Consider the following 24,969-nt stretch of genomic DNA (forward strand, 5'->3'; position numbering starts at 1 on the left):
TGAATAGCAGTGGTGATAGTGGACATCCCTGCAGTGTTCCTGACCTTAGGGGGAAAGCTCTCAGTTTTTCCCCATTGAGAATAATATTCGCTGTAGGTTTTTCATAGATGGCTTTTATGATATTGAGGTATGTACCCTCTATCCCTATACTCTGAAGAGTTTTGATCAAGAAAGGATGCTGTACATTGTCAAAAGCTTTTTCTGCATCTATTGAGAGGATCATATGATTCTTGTTCTTTCTTTTGTTAATGTATTGTATCACATTGATTGATTTGCGGATGTTGAACCAACCTTGTAGCCCAGGGATAAATCCCACTTGGTCATGGTGAATAATCCTTTTAATGTACTGTTGGATCCTATTGGCTAGTATTTTGGTGAGAATTTTTGCATCCATGTTCATCAGGGATATTGGTCTGTAATTCTCCTTTTTGATGGGGTCTTTGTCTGGTTTTGGGATCAAGGTAATGCTGGCCTCATAAAATGAGTTTGGAAGTTTTCCTTCCATTTCTATTTTTTGGAACAGTTTCAGAAGAATAGGTATTAATTCTTCTTGAAATGTTTGGTAGAATTCCCCTGGGAAGCCATCTGGCCCTGGGCTTTTGTTTTTTGGGAGATTTTTGATGACTGCTTCAATTTCCTTGGTGGTTATAGGTCTGTTCAGGTTTTCTATTTCATCCTGGTTCAGTTTTGGTAGTTGATACATCTCTAGGAATGCATCCATCTCTTCCAGGTTATCTAATTTGCTGGCATAGAGTTGCTCCTAATATGTTCTTATAATTGTTTGTATTTCTTTGGTGTTGGTTGTGATCTCTCCTCTTTCATTCATGATTTTGTTGATTTGGGTAATTTCTCTTTTCTTTTTGTTAAGTCTGGCCAGGGGTTTATCAATCTTGTTAATTCTTTCAAAGAACCAGCTCCTAGTTTCGTTGATCTGTTCTACTGTTCTTTTAGTTTCTATTTCATTGATTTCTGCTCCGATCTTTATGATTTCTCTTCTCCTGCTGGGTTTAGGCTTTATTTGCTGTTCTTTCTCCAGCTCCTTTAGGTGTAGGGTTAGGTTGTGTACTTGAGACCTTTCTTGTTTCTTGAGAAAGGCTTGTATTGCTATATACTTTCCTCTTAGGACCGCCTTTGCTGCATCCCAAAGATTTTGAACAGTTGTGTTTTCATTTTCATTGGTTTCCATGAATTTTTTAAATTCTTCTTTAATTTCCTGGTTGACCCATTCATTCTTCAGTAGGATGCTCTTTAGCCTCCATGTATTTTGAGTTCTTTCCGACACTCCTCTTGTGATTGAGTTCTAGTTTCAAAGCATTGTGGTCTCAAAATAGGCAGGGAATGATCCCAATCTTTTGGTACCGGATGAGACCTGATTTATGACCTAGGATGTGATCTATTCCGGAGAATGTTCCATGGGCACTAGAGAAGAATGTGTATTCCGTTGCTTTGGGGTGGAATATTCTGAATATGTCTGTGAAGTCCATTTGGTCTAGTGTGTCATTTAAAGTCTTTATTTCCTTGTTGATCTTTTGCTTAGACGATCTGTCCATTTCAGTGAGGGGGATGTTAAAGTCCCCCACTATTATTGTATTGTTTCGATGTGTTTCTTTGCTTTTGTTATTAATTGCCTTATATAATTGGCTGCTCCCATGTTAGGGGCATAGATATTTACAATTGTTAGATCTTCTTGTTGGATAGATCCTTTAAGTAGGATATAGTGTCCTTCCTCATCTCTTATTACAGTCTCTGGTTTAAAATCTAATTTGTCTGATATAAGGATTGCCACCCCAGCTTTCTTTTGGTGTCCATTAGCATGGTAAATGGTTTTCCACCCCCTCACTTTCAATCTGGGGGTGTCTTTGGTTCTAAAATGAGTCTCTTGCAGACAGCATATCGATGGGTCTTGTTTTTTAATCCAATCTGTTAGCCTTTGTCTTTTGATTGGGGCATTTAGCCCATTTACATTCAGGGTAACTATTGAAAGATAGGAATTTAGTGCCATTGTATTGCCTGTAAGGTGACTGTTACCGTATATTGTCTGTGTTCCTTTCTGGTCTATGTTGCTTTTAGGCTCTCTCTTTGCTTAGAGGACCCCTTTCAAGATTTCCTGTAGGGCTGGTTTTGTGTTTGCAAATTCCTTTAGTTTTTGTTTGTCCTGGAAGCTTTTTATCTCTCCTTCAATTTTCAATGACAGCCTAGCTGGATATAGGATTCTTGGCTGCATATTTTTCTCATTCAGTGCTCTGAATATATCCTGCCAGTCCTTTCTGGCCTGCCAGGTCTCTGTGGATAGGTCTGTTGCCAATCTAATGTTTCTACCCTGTATAGGTACATATGTGTTCTCCCGAGCTGCTTTCAGGATTTTCTCTTTGTCTATGAGACTTGTAAGTTTTACTATTAGATGTCAGGGTGTTGACCTATTTTTATTGATTTTGAGAGGGGTTCTCTGTGCTTCCTGGATTTTCATGGCTGTTTCTTTCCCCAAATTAGGGAAGTTCTCTGCTATAATTTGCTCCAATATACCTTCTGCCCCTCTCTCTCTTTCTTCTTCTTCTGGGATCCTAATTATTCTAATGTTGTTTCTTCTTATGGTATCGCTTATCTCTCGAATTCTGCCCTCGTGATCCAGTAGTTGTTTATCTCTCTTTTCCTCAGCTTCTTTATTTTCCATCATTTCATCTTCTATATTACTGATTCTCTCTTCTGCCTCATTTATTCTAGCACTTAGTGCCCCCATTTTTGATTGCACCTCATTAATAGCCTTTTTGATTTCTACTTGGTCGGATTTTAGCTCTTTTACTTCTCCAGAAAGGGTTTCTCTAATAACTTCCATATTTTTTTCAAGCCCAGCTAGTAACTTTAAAGTGATGATTCTGACCTCTAGATCTGACATTGTACTAATGTCCGTATTGAGTAGGTCCCTGGCAGTTGGTACTACCTCTTGTTCTTTTTGTTGAGGTGATTTTTTCCATCTCATCATTTTGTGCAGAGGAGAATAGATTAATGAGAGAACAAAATGGTAGCAGAGTAACCACGTCCCCAGAAAATATACTCTAAACAAATCAGAAAAGACCGGAAGCAGTGGGATAAGAAAGGGAAAGAGAGAAGAAAGAAAAAGAAAATAAAGAAAAAGATAAAGATAAAAAGAAAAACAAACAAAACAAAACAACAACAGCAACAACAACAAAAAACCAGAATGTGATCAAATATCATCAGGCTGGTATATAGATCAGTGCCACACACTAGATTTGGGGTGTATTTTGGTCTTTTAGAAGAAAGTGCCTCCCAAAATTTTAAAGAAAGAAAAACTTAATATGTACAAAAATAAGGGTTGATATGATGAAGGGATGGAATATGACTGTAAAAATGGAAATTATAAAAAATTTTATAAAAGGAATTGATAAGAAGTTGTTTGAAAAAAGAAAGAAGAGGATTTAAAAAAAGAAAAAAGAAAAAGAAAAAAAAAAGGGAGAAGATGTGATCAGGCAGGGGAATAGAAAACACCATATACTAGAGATTTAGGGTATATTTTAATCTGTTAGAAGAAACTATCTCAAAATTTTAAAGAGAGAACAACTTATATATATAAGCCAAAAATATGGGTAACTACTATGAAGGGATAGAATATGACTCTAAAAATGAAAAATAAAAATGTTTTTTTTTTAAAAAAAGGGATTGATAAGATGTTGGTTGAAAAAGGGAAAAAGAAAAATTCAAAAAGAAATAAAAAGACAAAAAGTTAAAAAAAATTAACTTTAAAAGCCTAAAGAATCATGGTAAAAAACCATGAATTCTATGTGCAGTAGTCCCCTAGCGCTGGAGTTCTGCCGTTCTCATTGATCGGTAAGCTTGGCTGGCTGTTCTCGCTGATTTTCTGGGGAGGGGCCTGTTGCCGTGGTTTCCAAATGTCTCTGCCAGAGGCGGAATTGCCCCGCCCTTGCCCCCTCCCGGCTAAGTAATCTGCTCGGGTTTGCTCTCCAGGGCTTTTGTTCCCTGCGAGCTTTCCGTACAGCTTTGGAGGCGGAGAGTGAAAATGGCGGCCTCCCAATCTCCTCCCTGGAGGAGCTGAGAACTCGGGGCCCCACTCCTCAGGGAGCCCCCAGAGAAAAGCCGTCAGTCACTCCCGTCTCCCCGGTCTCCGGCCGCACTCCGTGCTCGCCCGGCCTGTGACCGCGCGTTTCTATCTCTGGCACCCGACCCCGGGTGGAGTCTCCAAACCCAGCAGATCCCTGCGGTGCCCTCTGCGCGGCTCCTCCCGGGGGAGGAAGGTGAGTCTCCCCGGATCTGCCGCTTGTTGGGTCCCTGCTGGAGGAGCAGGGGCCCGACTGTGCCGCGGATCACGGTTTAGGGCAACCCCACGCCTGGGCTCCGTCTCTGCAGCCGGCTTCCCTGCTCCGTTACCTGGGAGCTCTGCCACACTCAGGCACCCCCGGTCTTTGTGTGACCCCGAGGGTCCTGAGACCACACTGTCCCGGAGGGTTCCACCCCCCGCTTAGCCACCAGAGTGACATCCCTCAGCGGAGCAGACTTTTAAAAGTTCCGATTTTGTGCTCCGCGGCTCTATCAGTTGCCAGAAGCGGCCAATGGAGGCCCCTCCCCCGCCGTCTATCCTCCTGAATATCGCCTCGGATTCACTTCTCCGCACGTCCTACCTTCCAGAAAGTGGTCGCTTTTCTGATGAGAGAGTTATTGCTCTTCTTTTCTTCAATCTCCTGTTGAATTTGTAGGTGTTCAGAATGGTTTGATCCCTATCCAGCTGAATTCCTGAGAGGAGACGAAATCCAGGTGTCCTACTCCTCCGCCATCTTGCTCCGCCCCCTGGATGATTTTTTCTAAGATATCTTGTAATTTATGAATTTTCTCTGCAACTTTGCCTAATTTGATGTCAAACCTAGTTCTCAATTTCAGATATATGATTTTTAGCTCTAGAATTTTCATTTGATTCTTTTCTGGTTTCCTTTTTTTTGGCCAAAATTTTCCACTTTTAAAAAACTCCTTGAACATATTAATTATAATTATTTCAAAGCAATGTTTAAGAAACCTAATGTCTAATTTCATATGTATCTGTTCTGTTGTCTGTTTTTCTCATCGTTTCAGTAAAGTAATATCTTTTGGTATGCCTAGTAATTTTTCAATCCAATTTATTTATGAAAACATGACTGAAATCATTTGAAGCTATTCAGATGGATTTATTTTTGCTTCCAGAAGGTAATTGAAATGATTTGGAGCTGGGCTTTAATTCTTATGAGAGTAAGTCTAATTCTTGTTCACCTTCTCTCCTAAGGGATAGCCCTTTGGGTTCCAGCTAAAAGCCTAGAATTGTTATGGCCCCTCCTCTCTTTTGGCTGTCTATGAACTACAGTTTCTTTCCCCACATCTCATAAATTGCTGGGAAATCTACTCAGCTTTTCAGCATCTCAACTGATGCTTGGGGAATCAATGTCTCAAGGAAAAAGTATAACACATGCTGGATTCACCTCTCTAGGTCGCCTGCCTCTCTGAAAACTTGACTCCTCAAGTCCTGCCTTGATATAGATCTAGTATCTTCAAATAAGTTAATTTTTTTGTCCAGTTTATCTAGTTGTTATTAGCAGGATGTTTAGTCTGAAACAAAATAGCCCACAGTCCCTAGAAGGGGAGCCTATTGCTATCCCTATGAGTAGTGGTCCATGAATCCTGGTTAACACCCTTTTCATTATCAAGTGTTCTAGTTTAGATGAAAAGTTATATGGCAACTTACCAACCGGCCATATTGCTTGCTCGGGCTAAAGATGTGAAACATTGCATCTGTATAGGACCTATGGTAGTGGAAGGGTTGACTGTAATTAATATATGACACGCTGTCTCCTCTCACTCATTCTGTTCACCTTTCAGCCTTCCCTGTTTTTCAGAAGAGTTCAGAAAAAGCAAACCACCTTCTCATAATCAACAAGGATAATTGCAGGAATAGTTTCGCCTTCAGGATATTGTGATCCATAGGCCCAGGAAAGGCATACCTTTGGCTTTTCTCAGTATTCATGGCCATAGTCTTAATATTTTTTTTTAAAAGATTATTTATTTATTTATTTGAGAGAGAGAGAATGAGAGACAGAGAGCATGAGAAGGAGGAGGGTCAGAGGGAGAAGCAGACTCCCTGCCGAGCAGGGAGCCCGATGCAGGACTCGATCCCGGGACTCCAGGATCATGACCTGAGCCAAAGGCAGTCGCTTAACCAACTGAGCCACCCAGGCGCCCCATAGTCTTAATATTTGACCTTTCAAGTAAATAAGTTTCTTAGCCTCTTCTCTCTCTCTTTGATTTAGACTCTCTTGGATTTATTTCTAAAGTAGAGACATTAAAGTCTCATGCAGCAAGTGTGACTATAGATTGACTAAACAAAAATTTACTTGCGCTTGCCATTGACCAAAGGAAAACCAGCAGTTGTGTGTGTGTTTCTTTCTTTTTTTTTTTTTTAAAGATTTTATTTATTTTTTTGAGAGAGAGAGAATGAGAGACAGAGAGCACGAGAGGGAAGAGGGCAGAGGGAGAAGCAGACCCCCTGCTGAGCAGGGAGCCCGATGTGGGACTCGATCCCGGGACTCCAGGATCATGACCTGAGCCGAAGGCAGTTGCTTAACCAACTGAGCCACCCAGGCGCCCTGTGTGTGTGTTTCTTAATCCATCCTGTGAGTTGGGTCCACAGCATGTGGTTAATTTGAGCATGAGTGTGGAAGAGGAGGTTTGTCTTAAGCTCTCTGATGCACTAGACAAAATCTGGGATTCAGGTCCTTAGGGGAAAGCACTGTGTTAAGGTGAATGAAAATAGTCCCACTGCCTCTTCCTTTAGGTCTGATATTTTAATTATCAGTTTGGTCTTTCTGAATGTGGCTGATTTTTTTGTTCTAATTTACTAACTTACAAGTAGTTGGTTGAAGGAATTAGAACTTTTTCTCCATTCCTCAGCTTCATTCCAGTATTTTTATCATCATCATTTTTTTCTAGAGAGAAGCCATTCCATGGGATCAGGGACAGTTCATTTACCTTACCAAATTTCTCCACAGGCCCTGATCACAAGAGGGATCAAGGTGTTACTTATGACTGCTGATAATGGAGATGAACTGAAAAGAGGCCACTTAAAACAGGGTACAATTTCTCTTTATTCTTTTTCCTGTACTAGTGAAGTCTGTAACAGAATAGCAGTCCTTCTGATGCTTTATTTCTCCCACTTCCCATGGATGCTTTATTTCTTTTTAAAGATTTTATTTATTTGAGAGAAAGAGCATGAGAGCATGCAGCCCATGAGTGGGGGGAGGGGCAAAAGAAGAGGGGGAGGGAGAAGCAGACTCCCCACTGAGCATGGAGCCTGACTGAGGGGCCTGATCCCCAGGACCCCGAGATCACAACCTGAGCTGAAGTCAGATGCTTAACCGACTGAGCCACCCAGGTGCCCCGAGGCCCCATAGTTTTTAGGAAAAAGTGGTGGGCTGAGTTAAGGAACCAGTCCTTACCTTGCTACCCCACCAGCTGTTACCCTCAGAGCACCAACAATGCAGAACACTTGCTCCATCCTGTTCGGTCCATAGTGGCAAGAGTGGGGCCTGGCTGGGACCAGAGTTAAGACTATCTTTGTCATTGCCAAATGGCTATGACCTAACAACAGGAAGTAGAGGCAGTGTCAGAGAAATAGTACTGTCATGGACCAAGCCCCAGGAGCTCAGGGGTTAGAGAAGTTTGGGGAATCAATGTAGTAGGGAAACATGGAATAGAATTATAAGGAGGAAATATGGATTGATACTTAGGAAAATGGAAAAAGGCGATGTGCAGACAACTAGAACCAGAGAACAGTGCTATTTGCAGTTCTTTCACCCAAATAGCCTGTCAGGCATGTTCTCTGCTGGCCTTCCTCCCATCTTTTGGCATCCTTTGTCTTGTAGGAGAGGCAGGATAGTGTTCTGAATTAGAAGTCAGGAGATCTATAGTCAAGTTTTAGGTCTTAGGCTATTCATCTCTCTGGGCTGAGTTTCTTCATTTGGCTTTTATTTATTCATCAGCATAATATGATTTATTTTAACTGCCCTTATTGTCTGGGTCATTCATTATAAATGCTACATGAAGGGATGTATGTGAAAGCACTTTATATGGAGCAGGTATGGACTCACATGCAGGATCATATCTTTATTATTCACCACAATCAATAAAGTGTTAATGAGAACTACCTGTGAGGTGTATGTGCAGAAGGTGTGGAGGCCCAGGTCTTCATCCTGTGTCCAGGAGCATGTTCTCTCTCTGCTCAACAGTGCTTGTAGGAGAACCTTATAAACAGTGTCTCCTTTTCCTCCACAGTACTTTCCACTGTCCACATGAAACATATAAAGAAAGAAACTTACGATACGCTCTTATCAATTCAGGTAAGGACATTTCAGAGATGGGAGATGTTTTGATTCTTGCTCACACTAGAACTCATTTTGGGGGGAGAGTCTCAGCAGCGATTAATTCAGTTAAAACCTGGATCTGTTATGCCCTTGAAATGCCTGCTCTAGGTGGTTTGGGGTATAATTAAATCAAGTTCAAATGCTTACAGTGCCTGGCCCATAGCCCCTTAGAAGGATACAGAATGAGAAACTTAGCATACTAGCTAGCAGGGCAGCATCAGTAGGAACCCTCCTATCAGTCCAGGGGCTATACCCTACCTCAAGTGACAGCTCAGGTTTTAGGGAATGGGAACCATCCCTGCAGAGAAGCCTCAGTCTCAGTGGAGGAACCAACCAGTGTCCTTTATCACAGCTCTATAGGTATAGATTCCAGGTCTGCTAAAGGGAACTCTTGGTTTCAAGATACACTGCATGCAGGAATCTAGGTCTACACTAGGAATTTATATATCATTCATAGTCCTCCAAACCAGATATAATTTGCTAATCAGAGGTAATTTTAATCATAACATGGTTATGATAACATGGATAACATTCTGCCTTTATCTGGTTTTCAGATAGACCTGGTTTTGCATGGGCACAGAGAGAGGTTTTTGTTAGCCCTTTACTCATGACCCCATTCACCTGTAACTATTTATGATCCAATGAGAAAGACAGGGAATGTAAATAAACACAAGATAGGAAGTGCTAATTGCAATAAAACTATTAATGGGTAACCGGAGATCAGAGGGTGGCATAGATTTCTACCACCAGCTGAGATCCATGGTTACATGTTTCATTTTGCACAGGACTGAGCTATGTGATATTAGCAGCAAAAGAAGAATATGTTAATTACCATAAATGTAAAATAATGCCTGGAATTCTGAAAACTGTTAAATCCCTGATTCTCCTCCCCTATGGTCTGAGACAGCACTAAGATTTAGAGAAGAGTACAAAGGGAGATGTATCCAGCCTTATAACATCTGGGCCAACATACAGGTAGCTCAGGGATGTGCAGGGATTAGGGTGAGTGCATTCCAAGAGAATATGAAGAGGGACTATAATTCCCAGAGCAAAGTAAACACTCAGATAGATGCTAACATTATGATAATAGAGGAAGAATGGGAGGGGGGGTACAATAAAACCAGTGGAATCCAGAGTTAAAAGTGATATGCTGTCTATAATTAGCAAAGTTCTGAAAATGAGGTCATTTGTTTATTTATTGAGTCGGTCAGTAAATGTTTTTAGCATCTACTGTGTACCGGTTAGGTACTTTTCAAGGCATTGTGTATAAAGCAGTGAATGAAATCTATAAAAGCGGAACTTCTGGAGCTTATAATTTAGTGGTAAGAGACAGACAATAAACAAATAAAGGCAAATATAGAGTATGAGGTAGTAAAAAGAGCTAGAAAGACATATGATAATATTTATATACACAGCTTTTAGTTTATGTAATCCTCCCATCTTTTCATGTTTATTTCTTATATTACCGTGTTAAAAGTTATTAATCTTATTCTCATTTAGCAGATGAGGAAATCATGACTTAGGTTAAATTACTGATTTTAGATCACAGGTGGATCTATCCACAGGTGAATAATCCGATCATATAATAGAATAACCCAGGCTTAAATTTAAACCTTCTGCTTCCAAATCCCATGCTCTTCTCACTTTCTTATATCATTAACCATTTAAACTCCTTCTGTAGTGAGAGAATGATTTGATACAATATGGGAGCAATCACAGGACTTAAATAGTGAAAATGAGTACCCATAGCTTTAGAAAGTTCATTGTAATTTGTTTCTAGTGCATTTCTTATGTGATAAAGTGAACATGAGAGAAACACAATTCTTAGGACAGATGTTGTAACTGAATATGGGGAGAAAGCAGAGCTTTTGAGTCCCTATTTTGTTTCTGTGTTCTCTATCAGAGATTCCTCTCCAAACTGGACAAGGTAGAACTACATAGTTAAGGGGGAGCTAAAGCTGGAAGTGGATGAGAAGTTAGATGTTTCAAATTTAGATCAGAACGAGCACATTATTTTGAGTGGGTACTTTTGTGTCAGATCCTGTGCTAGGCTCTGGATATATACTGGTGATGAAAAAGATACCTTCTTTGTCCTTGTGGAGGCTATTTCCAGGATTGTTCAATGAGTATGGGGGCTCTGTTGTTGGCTTTGTTCTGACTGATCCTCTTCTGAGGGAAGATACAGAAGCTGTGCTTGTCAAAGGTCTAGATGAGACAGTGCTGGAAGGGAGTGCTCATCCACCAAATGATGGGATCTTTTGTATCATAGTAGGCTGAAGTTAACACAGAGTAATTATAAAGTCCCTGCATTAAAATTAACAACAAAACAACAACAACAAAGCTGAAATACCAAAATGCAGACAAGAAGAGATCCATTTTGAAGGCAGTTTATACAAAAGATTTAGGATGCTGTTGATGGCAGCCTTCACCTAAATCAAATCTGTGACATCTACTGCCAATAGCTTTGAAAACTTGGGTTTTATTACTGTGAGTGACATTACTACATTTCTTCATACTGGTAGGAGCACAATTGAAGTATTTGTTTTTGTGTTTCTGCTCAGGCCATTTTGTCTTAGGAGATATTTTAGCAAAGTGCAATGCTTCCAGGAAATATAATTTAGGATTTCTCCAAAAATAAATAAAAGGAACTGGGAGTTTAGTTCGGAGTTGACCAAGATGGTGACACAGGAGACTCCTGAGCTCCCTTCCTCCCACACATACCCCAAATGTACAGCCACCCACAAGCAATGCCCTCTGAAATAGGTCCAGAAACTAGCTGAGTGACTCTACATATTGTGAGAATGAAAAAATATCCACATCAAAATAGGTGGGAAAGGCTGAGACACGTTCTCACCATAAACCTCACTCCCTGATATAGTGTCAGAAACTAGAGGGAACCCTCAGCTCCCAACTACTCCCTGAGGAGTGGAGGATTCAGACCCCACATCTAGTGCCCCAACCTTTAAGACTCCCACTGGAGGTATGGACTTCTAAACACCTAGGTCCGAAAGCTGTGCCCATGAGACCCACAAGACTATTAAAAAAAAGAAGAAGAAGAAGCAATTATAATGGCCTCATGAGCACTAATCATGACTGTCCCTCCAGGGCTCAGTACAGAGGGAAAGGCAAAATCATCCATGTCCCAGTCTGTCCCCAGAGAGGTATATCTGCGACTTTTAAAAGTTGCTGCCTGAGGGCCAGGCTTCTAATTTAGCAGTCAACTACAGGCTGGCTGCAATTTTCCAGTCCTGGGAAGCTGGCAAACACATTTCACACCAGTTCATGCCAATAATAAAACCAACTTCCCAGCATCTCCCTGGATGGAGCTTAACAACATACTTTCCTTGCTGGTGCCTGAGAGTCCAGCCTCTAATCAGCCTGCAATTGGTTGCTGATTATGATCCTCTCCTTTGGGACACTGTCAGCTCTTGGCACATGCTCAACTACTGTGAGCCACTAAAAACAAAGACAGCTTAGACAATCACAAAAGTTTGAGAGACAGCTAGGAACTTAGGCTGGGCTGATCAACAAGGCTCATCTCCTACATGAGATCATTCTGTCAAGATGGGGAGAGATGGCTGTTTTATCTAATACACAGAAATTAGCAGTCAAAGAAAATGAAAACAAACAAACAAACAAACAAAAAAAACAGAGGAATAAGTTCCAAACAAAAGAAGAAAAAACTCCAGAAACAGATCTTAATGAAATGTAAATAAGTGCTTTGCCTTATAGAGAGTTCAAAATAATCATCATAAAGATACTTACTGAGGTCAGGAGTGGAATGTATATGCAAAGTGAGAATTTCAACAAAGAGAAAATATAAAAAAGTACCAAACAGAAATCATAGAGCTGAAGAATACAATAATTGAACTGAAAAATCCAATAGAGGGGCTCAACAGTAGAGTTGATGAAGTGGAAAAAACAGATCTGCAAACTCAAAGACAGGGCGGTAGAATTCATCCAATCATAAGAGAATGGAAAAAAAAAGTGTGCTGATAGCTTAAGGGATTTATGGGGCACCATATGGGACAAATCAAACAGATGAATATACACATAGAGATCCTGGAAGGAGAAGAGAAAGGACTGTTTGTTTCAGCAAAAAAGCTGATGGTATTTTATTAAGGATTGCCTTAAATGTATAATTGCTTTGGGTAGCCTAGACATTTTAATAATATTTGTTCTTTCAATACATGAGCATAGAATGTTTTTCCATTTCTTAGTCTTCCTCAATTTCTTTCATAAGTGTTCTATAGTTTTCAGAGCATAGATCCTTTACCTCTTTGGTTTGGTTTATTCCTAGATATCTTATGGGTTTTATTGCAATTGTAAATGGGATCAATTCCTTGATTTCTCTTTATTCTGCCTCATTGTAGTGTAAATGACTTCTGTGCATTTATTTTATATCCTGCCACTTTGCTGAATTCCTGTATCAGTTCCAGCAATTTTTTGGTGGAGGCTTTTGAGTTTTCTACACAGAGTATCATGTTGTCTGTGAAGAGTGAGAGTTTGACTTACTCTTTGCTGATTTGGTGCAGTTTATTTATTTTTGTTGTCTGATTGCTGAGGCTAGGCCTTCCAATACTGTGTTGAACTGTGGGTTTTTCATATATGGCTTTTATGATATTGAGGTATGTTCCTTCTATCCCTACATTGTACAGAGTTTTTATCAGGAAAGGATGCTGTATTTTGTCAAATGCTTTTTCTGCATCTGTTGAGAAGATCATTTGATTCTCTTCCTTTCTTTTATTAATGTGCTGTATCAAACTGATTGATTTGCAGATCTTCAACCACCCTTGCAGCCCAGGAATAAATCTCACTTGTTTGTGGTGAATAATCCTTTTAATGTACTGTTGGATCCTATTAGCTAGTAGCTTGGTGAGAATTTTTTTTATCCATGTTCATCGGGGATAGGTCTGTAATTCTCCTTTTTAGTGGGGTCTTTGTCTGGTTTTGGTATCAAGGTAATGCTGGCTTCATAGAATGAGTTTAGAAGATTTCTTTCCATTTCTATTTTATGAAACATATTTAGAAGAATAGGTATTAATTCTTTAAAGATTTTATTTATTTATTTGAGAGAGAGAGTGAGAGAGAGAAAGAGCACAAGAGGGGGGAGCGGGAGAGGGAGAAGCAGACTCCCTGCTGAGCAGGGAGCCCGATGCGGGACTCGATCCCGGGACTCCAGGATCACGACCTGAGCCGAAGGCAGTCGCTTAACCAACTGAGCCACCCAGGCGCCCTATTAATTCTTCTTTAAATGTTTGGTAGAATTCTGCTGGGAGGCCATCTGGCCCTGGACTCTTTTTTTTGGGAGATTTTTGATTACTGATTCAATTTCTTTGCTGGTTATGGGTCTGTTCAGGTTTTCTGTTTCTTCTTGTTTGAGTTTCGGTAGCTTATATGTTTCTAGGAATTTATCCATTTCTTCCAGATTGCCTAATTTGTCGGCATATAATTGCTCATAATATTCTCTTATAATTGTTTGTATTTATTTGGTATTGGTTGAGATCTCCCCTCTTTCATTCATGATTTTATTTATTTGGTTCCTCTCTCTCTCTTTTTTATAAATCTGGCTGGGGGTTATCAATCTTATTAATTCTTTCAAAGAACCAGTTCTTAGTTTCATTGTTCTGTTCTACTATGTTTTTTTTTTTTTTAATTTCTATATTTTTATTTCTGCTCTAATCTTTATTATTTCTCTTCTCCTGCTGGATTTAGGCTTTATTTGTTGTTCTTTTTCCAGCTCCTTTAAATGTAAGTTAGGTTGTATCCTTGAGACTTTTCTTATTTCTTGAGAAAGGCTTGTATTGTTATATACCTCCCTCCTAGGACTGCCTTTGCTGCATCCCAAAGGTTCTGAACTGTAGTGCTTTCATTTTCATTTGTTCCCGTGTATTTTTTTAATTACTCTTTAATTTCCTAGTTGACCCATTCATTCTTTCAAAGGATGCTCTTTAACCTCTATGTATTTGTGGTCCTTCCAAATTTTTTCTTGTAGGTGACTTTAAGTTTTAAAGCATTGTACTCTGAAAATCTGCATGGAATAATCCCAATCTTTTTGTACCAGTTGAGACCTGATTTGTGACCCAGTATGTGATCTGTTCTGGAGAATGTTCCATGTGCACTCAAGAGGAATGTATATTCTGCTGTTTTAGGATGAAATACTCTGAATATATCTATGAAGACCATCTGGTCCCGTGTGTCATTCAAAGCCCTTGTTTCTTAGATGATCTTTCCATTGCTATGAGTGGGGTGTGAAAGTCCCCTACTATTACTGTATTATTATCAATGTGTTTCTTTAATTTTGTTATTAATTGGTTTATATATTTGGGTGCTCCCAAGCTGGGGGCATAAATACTTACAATTGTTAGATCTTCTTGTTGGATAGACCCTTTTATTATTATATAGTGTCCTTCTTCATCTCTTATTAAGGCTTTGGTTCCAAATCTAGTCTGATATAAGGATGGCTACTCCAGTTTTCTTTTGATGTCCTTAGGCATGTTAAATGGTTCTCCACACCCTTACTTTCCATCTGAAGGTGTCTTTGGGTCTAAAATGAGTCTCTTGTAAACAGCATATCAATGGGTCCTGTTTTTTTTTTTTTTTTTTTTTATGCATTCTGATACCCTATGTCTTTTGATTAGAGCATTTAGTCCATTTACATTCAGATTAATTATTGAAAGATACAAATTTAGTGTCATTATATTACCTGTAAAGTCACTGTTCCTGTAGATTGTTTCTGTTCCTTTCTGGTCTTGATTTCTTTTGGGCTCTCTCTTTGCTCAAAGGATCCCCTTTAATATTTCTTACAGGATTGGTGTAGTGTTCACGAGTTGCTTTAGTTTTTGTTTGTCCTGGAAACTCTTTATTTCTCCTATTGTGAATGACAGTTTTGCTGGATAAAGTATTCTTGGCTGCATATTTTTCCCATTTATCATGTTGAATATATCATGCCAGTCCTTTCTGGCCTGCCAGGTCTCTGTGGACAGGTCTGCTGCCAGCCTCGTTTCTACCCTTGTAGTTTAAGGACCTCTTGCCCTGAACTGCTTTCAGGATTCTCATTTTATCTTTGAAACTTGCAAGTTTCACTATAATACGTCAAGGTGTTGACCTATTTTTATTGATTTTAAGGTGGGGAGAGTTCTCTGTGCCTCCTGGACTTGAATGCCTGTTCCCTTCACCAGATTAGGGAAGTTCTCAACTATAATTTGTTCAAATAAACCTCTGTCCTGCTCTTCATCTTCTGGGACCCCCATCATCAGGATATTAATTTGCTTTATGGAATCACTGAGTTCTCGAAATCTCCCTTCATGATCTGGTGGTTGTCTTTATTTTTTTAATTTAATTTTATTATGTTATGTTAATCACCATATATTACATCATTAGTTTTTGATGTAGTGTTCCATGATTCATTGTTTGCGTATAACACCCAGTGCTCCATGCAGTATGTGCCCTCTTTAATACCCATCAGCAGGCTAACCCATCCCCCCACTCCCCACCCCTCTAGAACCCTCAGTTTGTTTCTCAGAGTCCATAGTCTCTCATGGTTTGTCTCCCCCTCTGATTCCCCCCTCTTCATTTTTCCCTTCCTACTATCTTTTTTTTTTTAATATAATGTATTATTTATTTCAGAGGTACAGATCCAAGATTCATCAGTCTTACACAATTCATAGTGCTCACCATAGCACATAACCTCCCCCATGTCTATCACCCAGCCACCCCATCCCTCCCACCCCCCACCACTCCAACAACCCTCCGTTTGTTTCCTGAGATTAAGAATTCCTCATATGAGTGAGGTCATATGATCATTGAGTTCTTGAAATCTCCCTTCATGATCTGGTGGTTGTCTTTTTTTTTTTAATTTAATTTTATTATGTTATGTTATGTATTTTGATAGGGATTGCATTGAATGTGTAGATTGCTCTAGGTAGCATTGACATCTTCACAATATTTGTTCTTCCAATCCATGAGCATGGAAAGTTTTTCCATTTCTTTGTGTCTTCCTCAATTTGTTTAATGACTATTTTATAGTTTTCTGCATACAGATTCTTTGCCTCTTTGGTTAGATTTATTCCTAGGTATCTTATGGTTTTGGGTGCAATTGTAAATGGGATCGACTCCTTAATTTCTCTTTCTTCTGTCTTGTTGTTGGTGTATAGAAATGCAACTGATTCTGTGCACTGATTTTATATCCTGCCACTTTACTGAATTCCTGTGTGAGTTCTAGCAGTTTTGGGTGGAGTCTTTTGGGTTTTCCACATAAAGTATCATATCATCTGCAAAGAGTGAGAGTTTGACTTCTTCTTTGCTGATTCGGATGCCTTTTATTTCTTTTTGTTGTCTGATTGCTGTGGCTAGGGCTTCTAGTACTATGTTGAATAGCAGTGGTGATAGTGGACATCCCTGCCGTGTACCTGACCTAGAGGGAAAGCTCTCAGTTTTTCCCCATTGAGAATGATATTTGCTGTGGGTTTTTCATAGATCGCTTTTATGTTATTGAGGTATGAACCATCTATCCCTACACTCTGAAAAGTTTTGATCAAGAAAGGATGCTGTACTTTGTCAAATGCTTTTTCTGTATCGATTGAGAGGATCATATGATTCTTGTTCTTTCTTTTATTAATGTATTGTATCACATTGATTGATTTGCGGATGTTGAACCAACCTTGCAGCCCAGGGATAAATCCCACTAGGTCATGGTGAATAATCCTTTTAATGTACTGTTGGATCCTACTGACTAGTATTTTGGTGAGAATTTTTGCATCCATGTTCATCAGGGATATTAGTCTGTAATTCTCCTTTTTGATGGGGTCGTTGTCTGATTTGGGGATCAAGGTAATGCTCGCCTCATAAAATGAGTTTGGAAGTTTTCCTTCCATTTCTATTTTTTGGAACAGTTTCAGAAGAATAAGTATTAATTCTTCTTTAAATGTTTGGTAGAATTCCCCTGGGAAGCCATCTGGCCCTGGGCTCTTGTTTCTTGGGAGATTTTTTGATTACTGCTTCAATCTCCTCAGTGGTTATGGGTCTGTTCAGGTTTTCCATTTCTTCCTGGTTCAGTTTTGGTAGTTGATCCATCTCTAGGAATGCATCCATTTCTTCCAGATTATCTAATTTGCTGGCATATAGTTGCTCCTAATATGTCCTTATAATTGTTTGTATTTCTTTGGTGTTGGGTTGTGATCTCTCCTCTTTCATTCATGATTTTATTTATTTGGGTAATTTCTCTTTTCTTTTTGATAAGTCTGGCCAGGGGTTTATCAATCTTGTTAATTCTTTCAAGGAACCAGCTTCTAGTTTTGTTGATCTGTTCTACTGTTCTTTTAGTTTCTATTTCATTGATTTCTGCTCTGATCTTTATTATTTCTCTTCTCTTGCTGGGTTTAGGCTTTATTTGCTGTTCTTTCTCCACCTCCTTTAGGTATAGGTTAGGTTGTATATTTGAGACCTTTCTTGTTTCTTGAGAAAGGCTTGTATTGGTGTATACTTTCCTCTTAGGACTGCCTTTGCTGCATCCCAAAGATTTTGAACAGATGTGTTTTCATTTTCATTTGTTTCCATGAATTTTTTCAATTCTTCTTTAATTTCCTGGTTGACCCATTCATTCTTCAGTAGGATGCTCTTTAGCCTCCATGTATTTGAGTTCTTTCTGACTTTCCTCTTGTGATTGAGTACTAGTTTCAAAGCATTGTGGTCTGAAAATATGCAGGGAATGATTCCAATCTTTTGGTACTGGTTGAGGCCTGATTTGTGACCTAGGATGTGATCTATTCTGAAGAATGTTCCATGGGCACAAGAGAAGAATGTGTATTCTGTTGCTTTGGGATGGAATGTTCTGAATATATCTGTGAAGTCCGTTTGGTCCAGTGTGTCACTTAAAGTCTTTATTTCCTTGTTGATCTTTTGCTTAGATGATCTGTCCAATTCAGTGAGGGGGATGTTAAAGTCCCCTACTATTATTGTATTGTTGTCAATGTTTTTCTTTGATTTTTTTATTAATTAGCTTATAGAATTACCTGTTCCCATGTTAGGGGCATAGATATTTACAATTGTTAGATCTTCTCGTTGGATAGACCCTTTAAGTAGGATATAGTGTCCTTCCTCATCTCTTATTACAGTCTTTGGTTTAAAATCTAATTTGTCTGATATAAGGATTGCCACCCCAGCTTTCTTTTGATGTCCATTAGCATGATAAATGGTTTTCCACCCCCTCACTTTCCATCTGGAGGTGTCTTTGGGTCTAAAACGAGTGTCTTGCAGACAGCATATCAATGGGTCTTATTTTTTTATCCAATCTGATAGCCTGCGTCTTTTGATTGGGGCATTTGTCTCATTTACATTCAGGGTAACCATTGAAAGATAGGAATTTAGTGCCACAGTATTGCCTGTAAGGTGACTGTTACTGTATATTTTCTGTGTTCCTTTCTGGTCTATGTTACTTTTAGGCTCTCTCTTTGCTTAGAGGACCCCTTTCAATATTTCTTGTAGGGCTGGTTTCGTGTTTGCAAATTCTTTTAGTTTTTGTTTGTCCTGGAAGCTTTTTATCTCTCCTTCTGTTTTCAGTGACAGCCTAGCTGGATATAGTATTCTTGGCTGCATATTTTTCTCATTCAGTGCTCTGAATCTATCCTGCCAGTCCTTTCTGGCCTGCCAGGTCTCTGTGGATAGGTCTGTTGCCAATCTAATGTTTCTACCATTGTAGGTTACAGACCTCCTGTCCTGAGCTGTTTTCAGGATTTTCTCTTTGTCTCTGAGACTCGTAAGTTTTACTATTAGATGTTGGGGTGTGGACCTATTTTTATTGGTTTTGAGAGAGGTTCTCTGTGCCTCCTGGATTTTAATGCTGTTTCCTTCCCCAAATTAGGGAGGTTCTCTGCTATAATTTGCTCCAATATACCTTCTGCCCCTCTCTCTCTTTCTTCTTCTTCTGGGATCCCAATTATTCTAATATTGTTTCATCTTATGGTATCGCTTCGCTCTCAGATTCTGCCCTCATGATCCAGTAGTTGTTTATCTCTCTTTTTCTCAGCTTCTTTATTCTCCATCATTTTGTCTTCTATATCACTAATTCTCTCTTTTGCCTTATTTATCCTAGCAGTTAGAGCTTCCATTTTTTATTGCACCTCATTAGTAGCCTTTTTGATTTCAACTTGGTCAGATTTTAGTTCTTTTATTTCTCCAGAAAGGGTTTCTCTAGTATCTTCCATGCTTTTTTTTAAGCCCAGCTAGTATCTTTATAGTCGTCATTCTGAACTCTAGTTCTGACATCTTACTAATGTCCATTTTGATTAGGTTCCTGGCAGTTGGTACTGCCTCTTGGTTTTTTTTTGTTTTTTTTTTTTTTTTTTTGAGGTGAGTTTTTCTGTCTTGTCAATATGTCCAGAGGAGAATAGACGAATTAGAGAACAAAATGCTAACAGGGTAACAATGACCTCAGAAAAGTATACTAAACCAATCAGAAGAGACCTGAAACTGGGGAGAAAGAAAGAAAAAGGAAAAAGAAAAAAAAAGAATATGATCAGGCTGGTGAATAGATCAGTACCACACACTAGATTTTGGGCATATTTTGGTCTGTTAGAAGAAAGTGGCTCCCAAAATTTTAAAGAAAGAAAAACTTATGTATGTACAAAAATAAGGGTAAATATGATGAAGGGATAGAATATGACTATAAAAATGAAAATTATAAAAGATTTTATAAAAAAGAATTGATAAGAAGTTGTTTGAACAAAGAAAGAAGAGGATTAGAAAAGGGGGGGGAGAGAATGTGATCAGGCAGGAGACTGGCACAAAGCCATACACTAGAGATTTAGGGTATATCTTGGTCTGTTAGGAGAAACTGTATCCCAAAATTTTAAAGAGAGAACAACTTATATATATACCAAAAATAAAGTTAACTACAATGAAGGGATAGAATGTGACTCTAAAAATGAAAAATAAAAAAGATTTTTTAGAAAGGGATTGATAAGATGTTGGTTGAAAAAAGGAAAAAGAAAAATTCAAAAACACATAGAAAAAGAAAAAAAAAAGAAAATTTAAAAGATTAACTTTGAAAGACTAAAGAATCATGGGGAAAAAAGCCATGAATTCTGTGTGCTGTATTCCCCTAGTGCTGGGGTTCTGCCATTCTCATTGATCAGTAAACTTGGTCGTGGCTGGATGTTCTTGCTGATCTTCTGGGGAAGGGGCCTGTTGCAGTGATTCTCACTGTCTTTGCTGGAGGCGGAATTGCACCACCCTTGCCGGGTGCCAGGCTAAGTAACCTGCTCAGGTTTGCTCTTGGGAGCTTTTGTTCCCTGCAAGCTTTCCGTACAGCTTTGGAGGACGAGAGTGAAAATGGTGGCTTCCCAGTCTCCGCCCCAGAGGAGCCAAGAACCTGGGGTCCCACTCCTCAGTGAGCCCCCAGAGAAAAGCATTCAATCACTCACATCTCCCCAGTCTCCAGCCGCACCCCGTGCTCACCCGGCCTGTGACTGAGCATTTCTATCTCTGGCACCCGACCCCGTGTGGAGTCTCCAAACCCAGCAGATCCCTGCAGTGCGCTCCTGCACCACTCCTCCCGGGGGAAAGAAGGGGGGTCTCCGCGGATCTGCTGCTTTTTGGGTCCCTGCTGGAGGAGCAGTGGCCCAACTCTGCTGCGGATCATGGTTTATGGCCACCCTGAGCTGAGAGCCCGCGCCTCGGCTCCGTCTCTGCAGCCGGCTTCCCCGCTCTGATACCTGGGAGCTCTGCCACACTCAGGCACCCCCGGTCTTTCTGTGACCCCGAGGGTCTTGAGACCACACTGTCCGAGCGAGGGTTCTATCCCTGGCTTAGCCACTGGAGCGACGTCCCTCAGCGGAGCTGACTTCTAAAAGTTCCAATTTTGTGCTCTGCTGCTCTATCATTGCCAGTAGCGGCTGACAGTGGCCTCCTCCCCTCCATCTATCTTCCCAAATATCACCTCAGATTCCCTTCTCCACACATCCTACCTTCCAGAAAGTGGTCACTTTTCTGTTCAGAGAGCTGCTACTATTCTTTTCTTCGATCTCCTGTTGAGTTCGTAGGTGTTCAGAATGGTTTGATAACTATCTAGCTGAATTCCTGGGACCAGATGAAATTTAGGTCTCCTACTCCTCCACCGTCTTGCTCCTCCCCCTGGTAGTTGTCTTTTTCTCTTCTTTTCAGCTTCCTTATTTTCCACCATTTTGTCTTCTATATCACTTTCTCTCTCTTCTCCCTTATTTATCCTGAGGCTGTTAAGACCTCCATCTGTGACTGCACCTCAGTAATAGCATCTTTAATTTCAGCCTTATTAGTTTTTAGTTCTTTTATTTCTACAGTAAGCATTCTCTAGTGTCTTCTATGCTTTTTTCAAGCCCAGCTAGTATCTTTATAATTGTTTTAAGTTGTAGTTCAGACATTTTACTTATCTCCATATTGATTAAATCCCTTGCAGTGAGTATTGCCTCCTGTTCTTTCTTTTGGGGTGAATTTTTGCCCTTGTAAAGATGCTCCTGCCAGGTGCAGGGAGGGGGGGGTGTCTTAGTGTAGGGGATTCCAGCCTCCACTGGAGATGCTGTTTCTTTCTGAAGTCCTGATTGTGCTGATGGGTGGGAGAGAGGGGTGTGGAGGAGTAAGACTATGGCATCACCCCGCTGTCTTGTCCCTGGGAGCAGAACTCATGGCTACTGCTGTTCAGGAGGCCCTGTTAGAAAACAAAGAATCTTCTGTGTCCCGGGCTTTCATCAGTTCCTTGTCTTTAACTTGTCTGTGCCCAGGCCATCAGCATGTCTGGAGCCACAGATCTCCTGGATTTTATCTCTGGTTGGTGGCTGGGATTCAAAACTCCAAGTTTTAAATGGCCTGGTAAGGTTTGGGCTCACTCCTCTCCCTCTGAGGAGAGCCTCAGGGTGTGCCCAGCACCATCCTATCCCTAAAAAGCCATTGCACAGTATGCACTCAGGGGCTAGAGTTTATTGTAATGCTCAGCAAAAAGCTGAAGCCAGTTTATTGGCTATCTGCACTTGATTCAGTCCCCTACTCCTTTCTGTCCCAGAGAAGCCATTGCAGAGGTTTGAATCTATTGTGGCAGACAGCAAAAAGTGGTGGCCAGGTTATCTGCAATCTGCTCCTGTCTCTACTTTCTGCTTAGTTCTGTTGAAGAAAAGCAGCCACTTGATATGCACACAGAGGTTTAAACCTATTGTGACTCACAGCAAAATCTTAAGAGGCTTTCTGCCCTTTGCACACACCTCTGACCCTGCTGTTGAGCCCCGCTTAATGGCTCCTGGCTGGCCTTTTGTCCTTGGAGAGGCAAAATATGCTCTTCCAAATGCCCTCTGGGAAGGGGAGTGATCTCTCACTGTGCTACCCAGAGGATCTCCTCACCGAGGCTTATTGTGTGGTCCCTACTCGCTGGGTTCTTTCCCATTTTCTTTCTCTTCCTGAGTTTGCTCCATGAAAAGGGTTCCCTCCCCTTTGTGGCTGTGATGCTTTCCTCTCCCCCAATTCATGGTTCCAAACCTTGCATCTGCCATGTTCTCTCTCTCCAACTGTGCAGATTGTTTCCTTAATCCTCAGATCATCTTCCTAGTTGTTCAAAATAGTTGAATGTTGATCTAGCTGTATTTGAAGGGCAAGGCAAGTTCAGGGTCCCCCTATTACTCCGCCATCTTAACTCTGCCCCCTCCTTATGGCTATCACAGATTTTTCAGCAGAAATCTTGTAGGCCAAAAGGGAATGGGGTGATATATTCAAAGCACCAAGAGAAAAAAAGCACCAACCCAGAATACCCTACCCAGTGAAGGAGTCCTTCAGAATTGAAGGAGCAGTGGAGTTTATCAGACAGATAAAGCTAAAGGAGTTCATCACAACAGACTAGCCTCACAAAAAATGTTAAAAGGAGTTCTTTAAGCTGAAAGAAATGGTAAGTTAATTAGTAACAGAAAAAGCTAATTTGTAACAAGAAGACATATGAAAGTATAAAACTCATTGTAAAGGTAAATGTATAGTTAAATTTAGAGAATAATGTCATGGGTAAGTTACTTTTAACTCTAATATGAAGGTTAAAAGACAAAAGTATTAAAAATAATTATAACTACAATAATTTTTTAATGATACACTAGGTGAAAAGAGGTACATTGTGACATCAAAATATAAAAGGTAAGGAGAGGGTTAAAAATGTAGAGTATATGTTTGAAGTTAACCTGTTATTGGTAGAATAGATTGCTATCAATATGAGATGTTTTATGTAAGCCTCGTGGTAACCTCAAAACAAAGTCCTGTAGTATACAAAAGAGAAAGAGAAAGGAATCGAAGCATACCCGTACAGAAAAATCATCAAACTACAAAGGAGGAGATCAAGAGAGGAACAAAGGAATTATAAAATAGACAGAAAATCATTAACATAATACCTATCAATAATTACTTTAAATTTAAAATGGACTAAATCCTCTAATCAAAAGATACAGAGTGGTTGAATAGATTAAAAAAAAAAAGATCCAACCATCTGTTGGCTACAAAAGACTCACCTCAGCTTTGAAGACACACACAGACTGACATTGAAGGGATGGAAAAAGATACTCCATGCAAACAAAAGCCAAAACAAATAAAACAAATCAGGGGGGGTAGCTATACTTATAGCAGACAAAACAGACTAAGACAAACTCTGTATCAACAGTCAGAGAAAGCCTTCATATGATGACAAAGGGGTCAATTCATCAAAAGAATATAACAATTGTAAATATTATGCACCCAACATAGGAGCCCCTAAATATATAAAGCAAATATTAATAGATCTGAACAGGGAAATAGATAGCAATACAATGATAGCAGGGGTTTTAGATACCTCAGTTCCAACAATGGACAGATCATCTACATGGATACTAAATAAGGAAGCATGGGACTTAAATTATATGTTAGACCAGATGGATGTACAGAATATATACAGAAATTCCCACCAACAGCAGGAGAATGCACATTCTTCTCAAGCATACATGGAACATTCTCCAGAAGAGACCATATGTTAGGCCACACAACATGTCTTAATAAATTTAAGAAGATTGAAATCATATTTTCTGACCACAATGGTGTGGAACTAGAAATCAATTACAAGGAAAAAATGGGAAAATTCACAAATATATAAAAATTAAACAACATTCTCCTGAACAACTAATTGGTCAAATAAACGAAAAAAGAAATTTAAAAAAATCTTAAGGCAAATGAAAATGGAAACACAACATCTCAAACTTATGAGATGCAGCAAAAGCGATTCTACGAGGACGTTTATAGTGATAAACGCATACATTAAGAAGGAAAGGATCTCAAATCAACAACATAACTGTTTATCTTGAAGAACTAGAAAAAGAACAAACTAAGCTCAAAGTTAGTAGAAGAAGGAAATAACAAAGATCAGAGCAGAAATAAATGAAATCGAGACGAGAAAGACAATAGAAAAGATCAATGAAACCAAGTTTTTAAAAAAGATGAAATTGACAAATATTGAACTATACTAAGAAAAAAGAGATCAGACTCAGTAAATAAAATTTTAAGTGAAAGAGTAGAGTTACAACTGATACCACAG

General features: G+C 39.6%; 1 protein-coding gene across 1 annotated transcript in view; it reads left to right on the forward strand.

The window, feature by feature from the left end:
- LOC118013514 (beta-galactosidase-1-like protein 2) overlaps nucleotides 1–24,969 on the forward strand; it is a 78,289-nt gene that overhangs the window by 35,517 nt on the left and 17,803 nt on the right. Inside the window, exons 7-8 of the mRNA XM_035009449.1 lie at nucleotides 7,041–7,122; nucleotides 8,323–8,387. Of these exons, the coding sequence (XP_034865340.1) occupies nucleotides 7,041–7,122; nucleotides 8,323–8,387 (147 nt within the window). The remainder of the gene's footprint in view (nucleotides 1–7,040; nucleotides 7,123–8,322; nucleotides 8,388–24,969) is intronic.

Source organism: Mirounga leonina, unplaced genomic scaffold (assembly GCF_011800145.1).
Source record: "Mirounga leonina isolate KUSES-001 unplaced genomic scaffold, KU_Mleo_1.0 Mir_153, whole genome shotgun sequence".
NCBI classification, from domain to species: Eukaryota; Metazoa; Chordata; class Mammalia; order Carnivora; family Phocidae; genus Mirounga; species Mirounga leonina.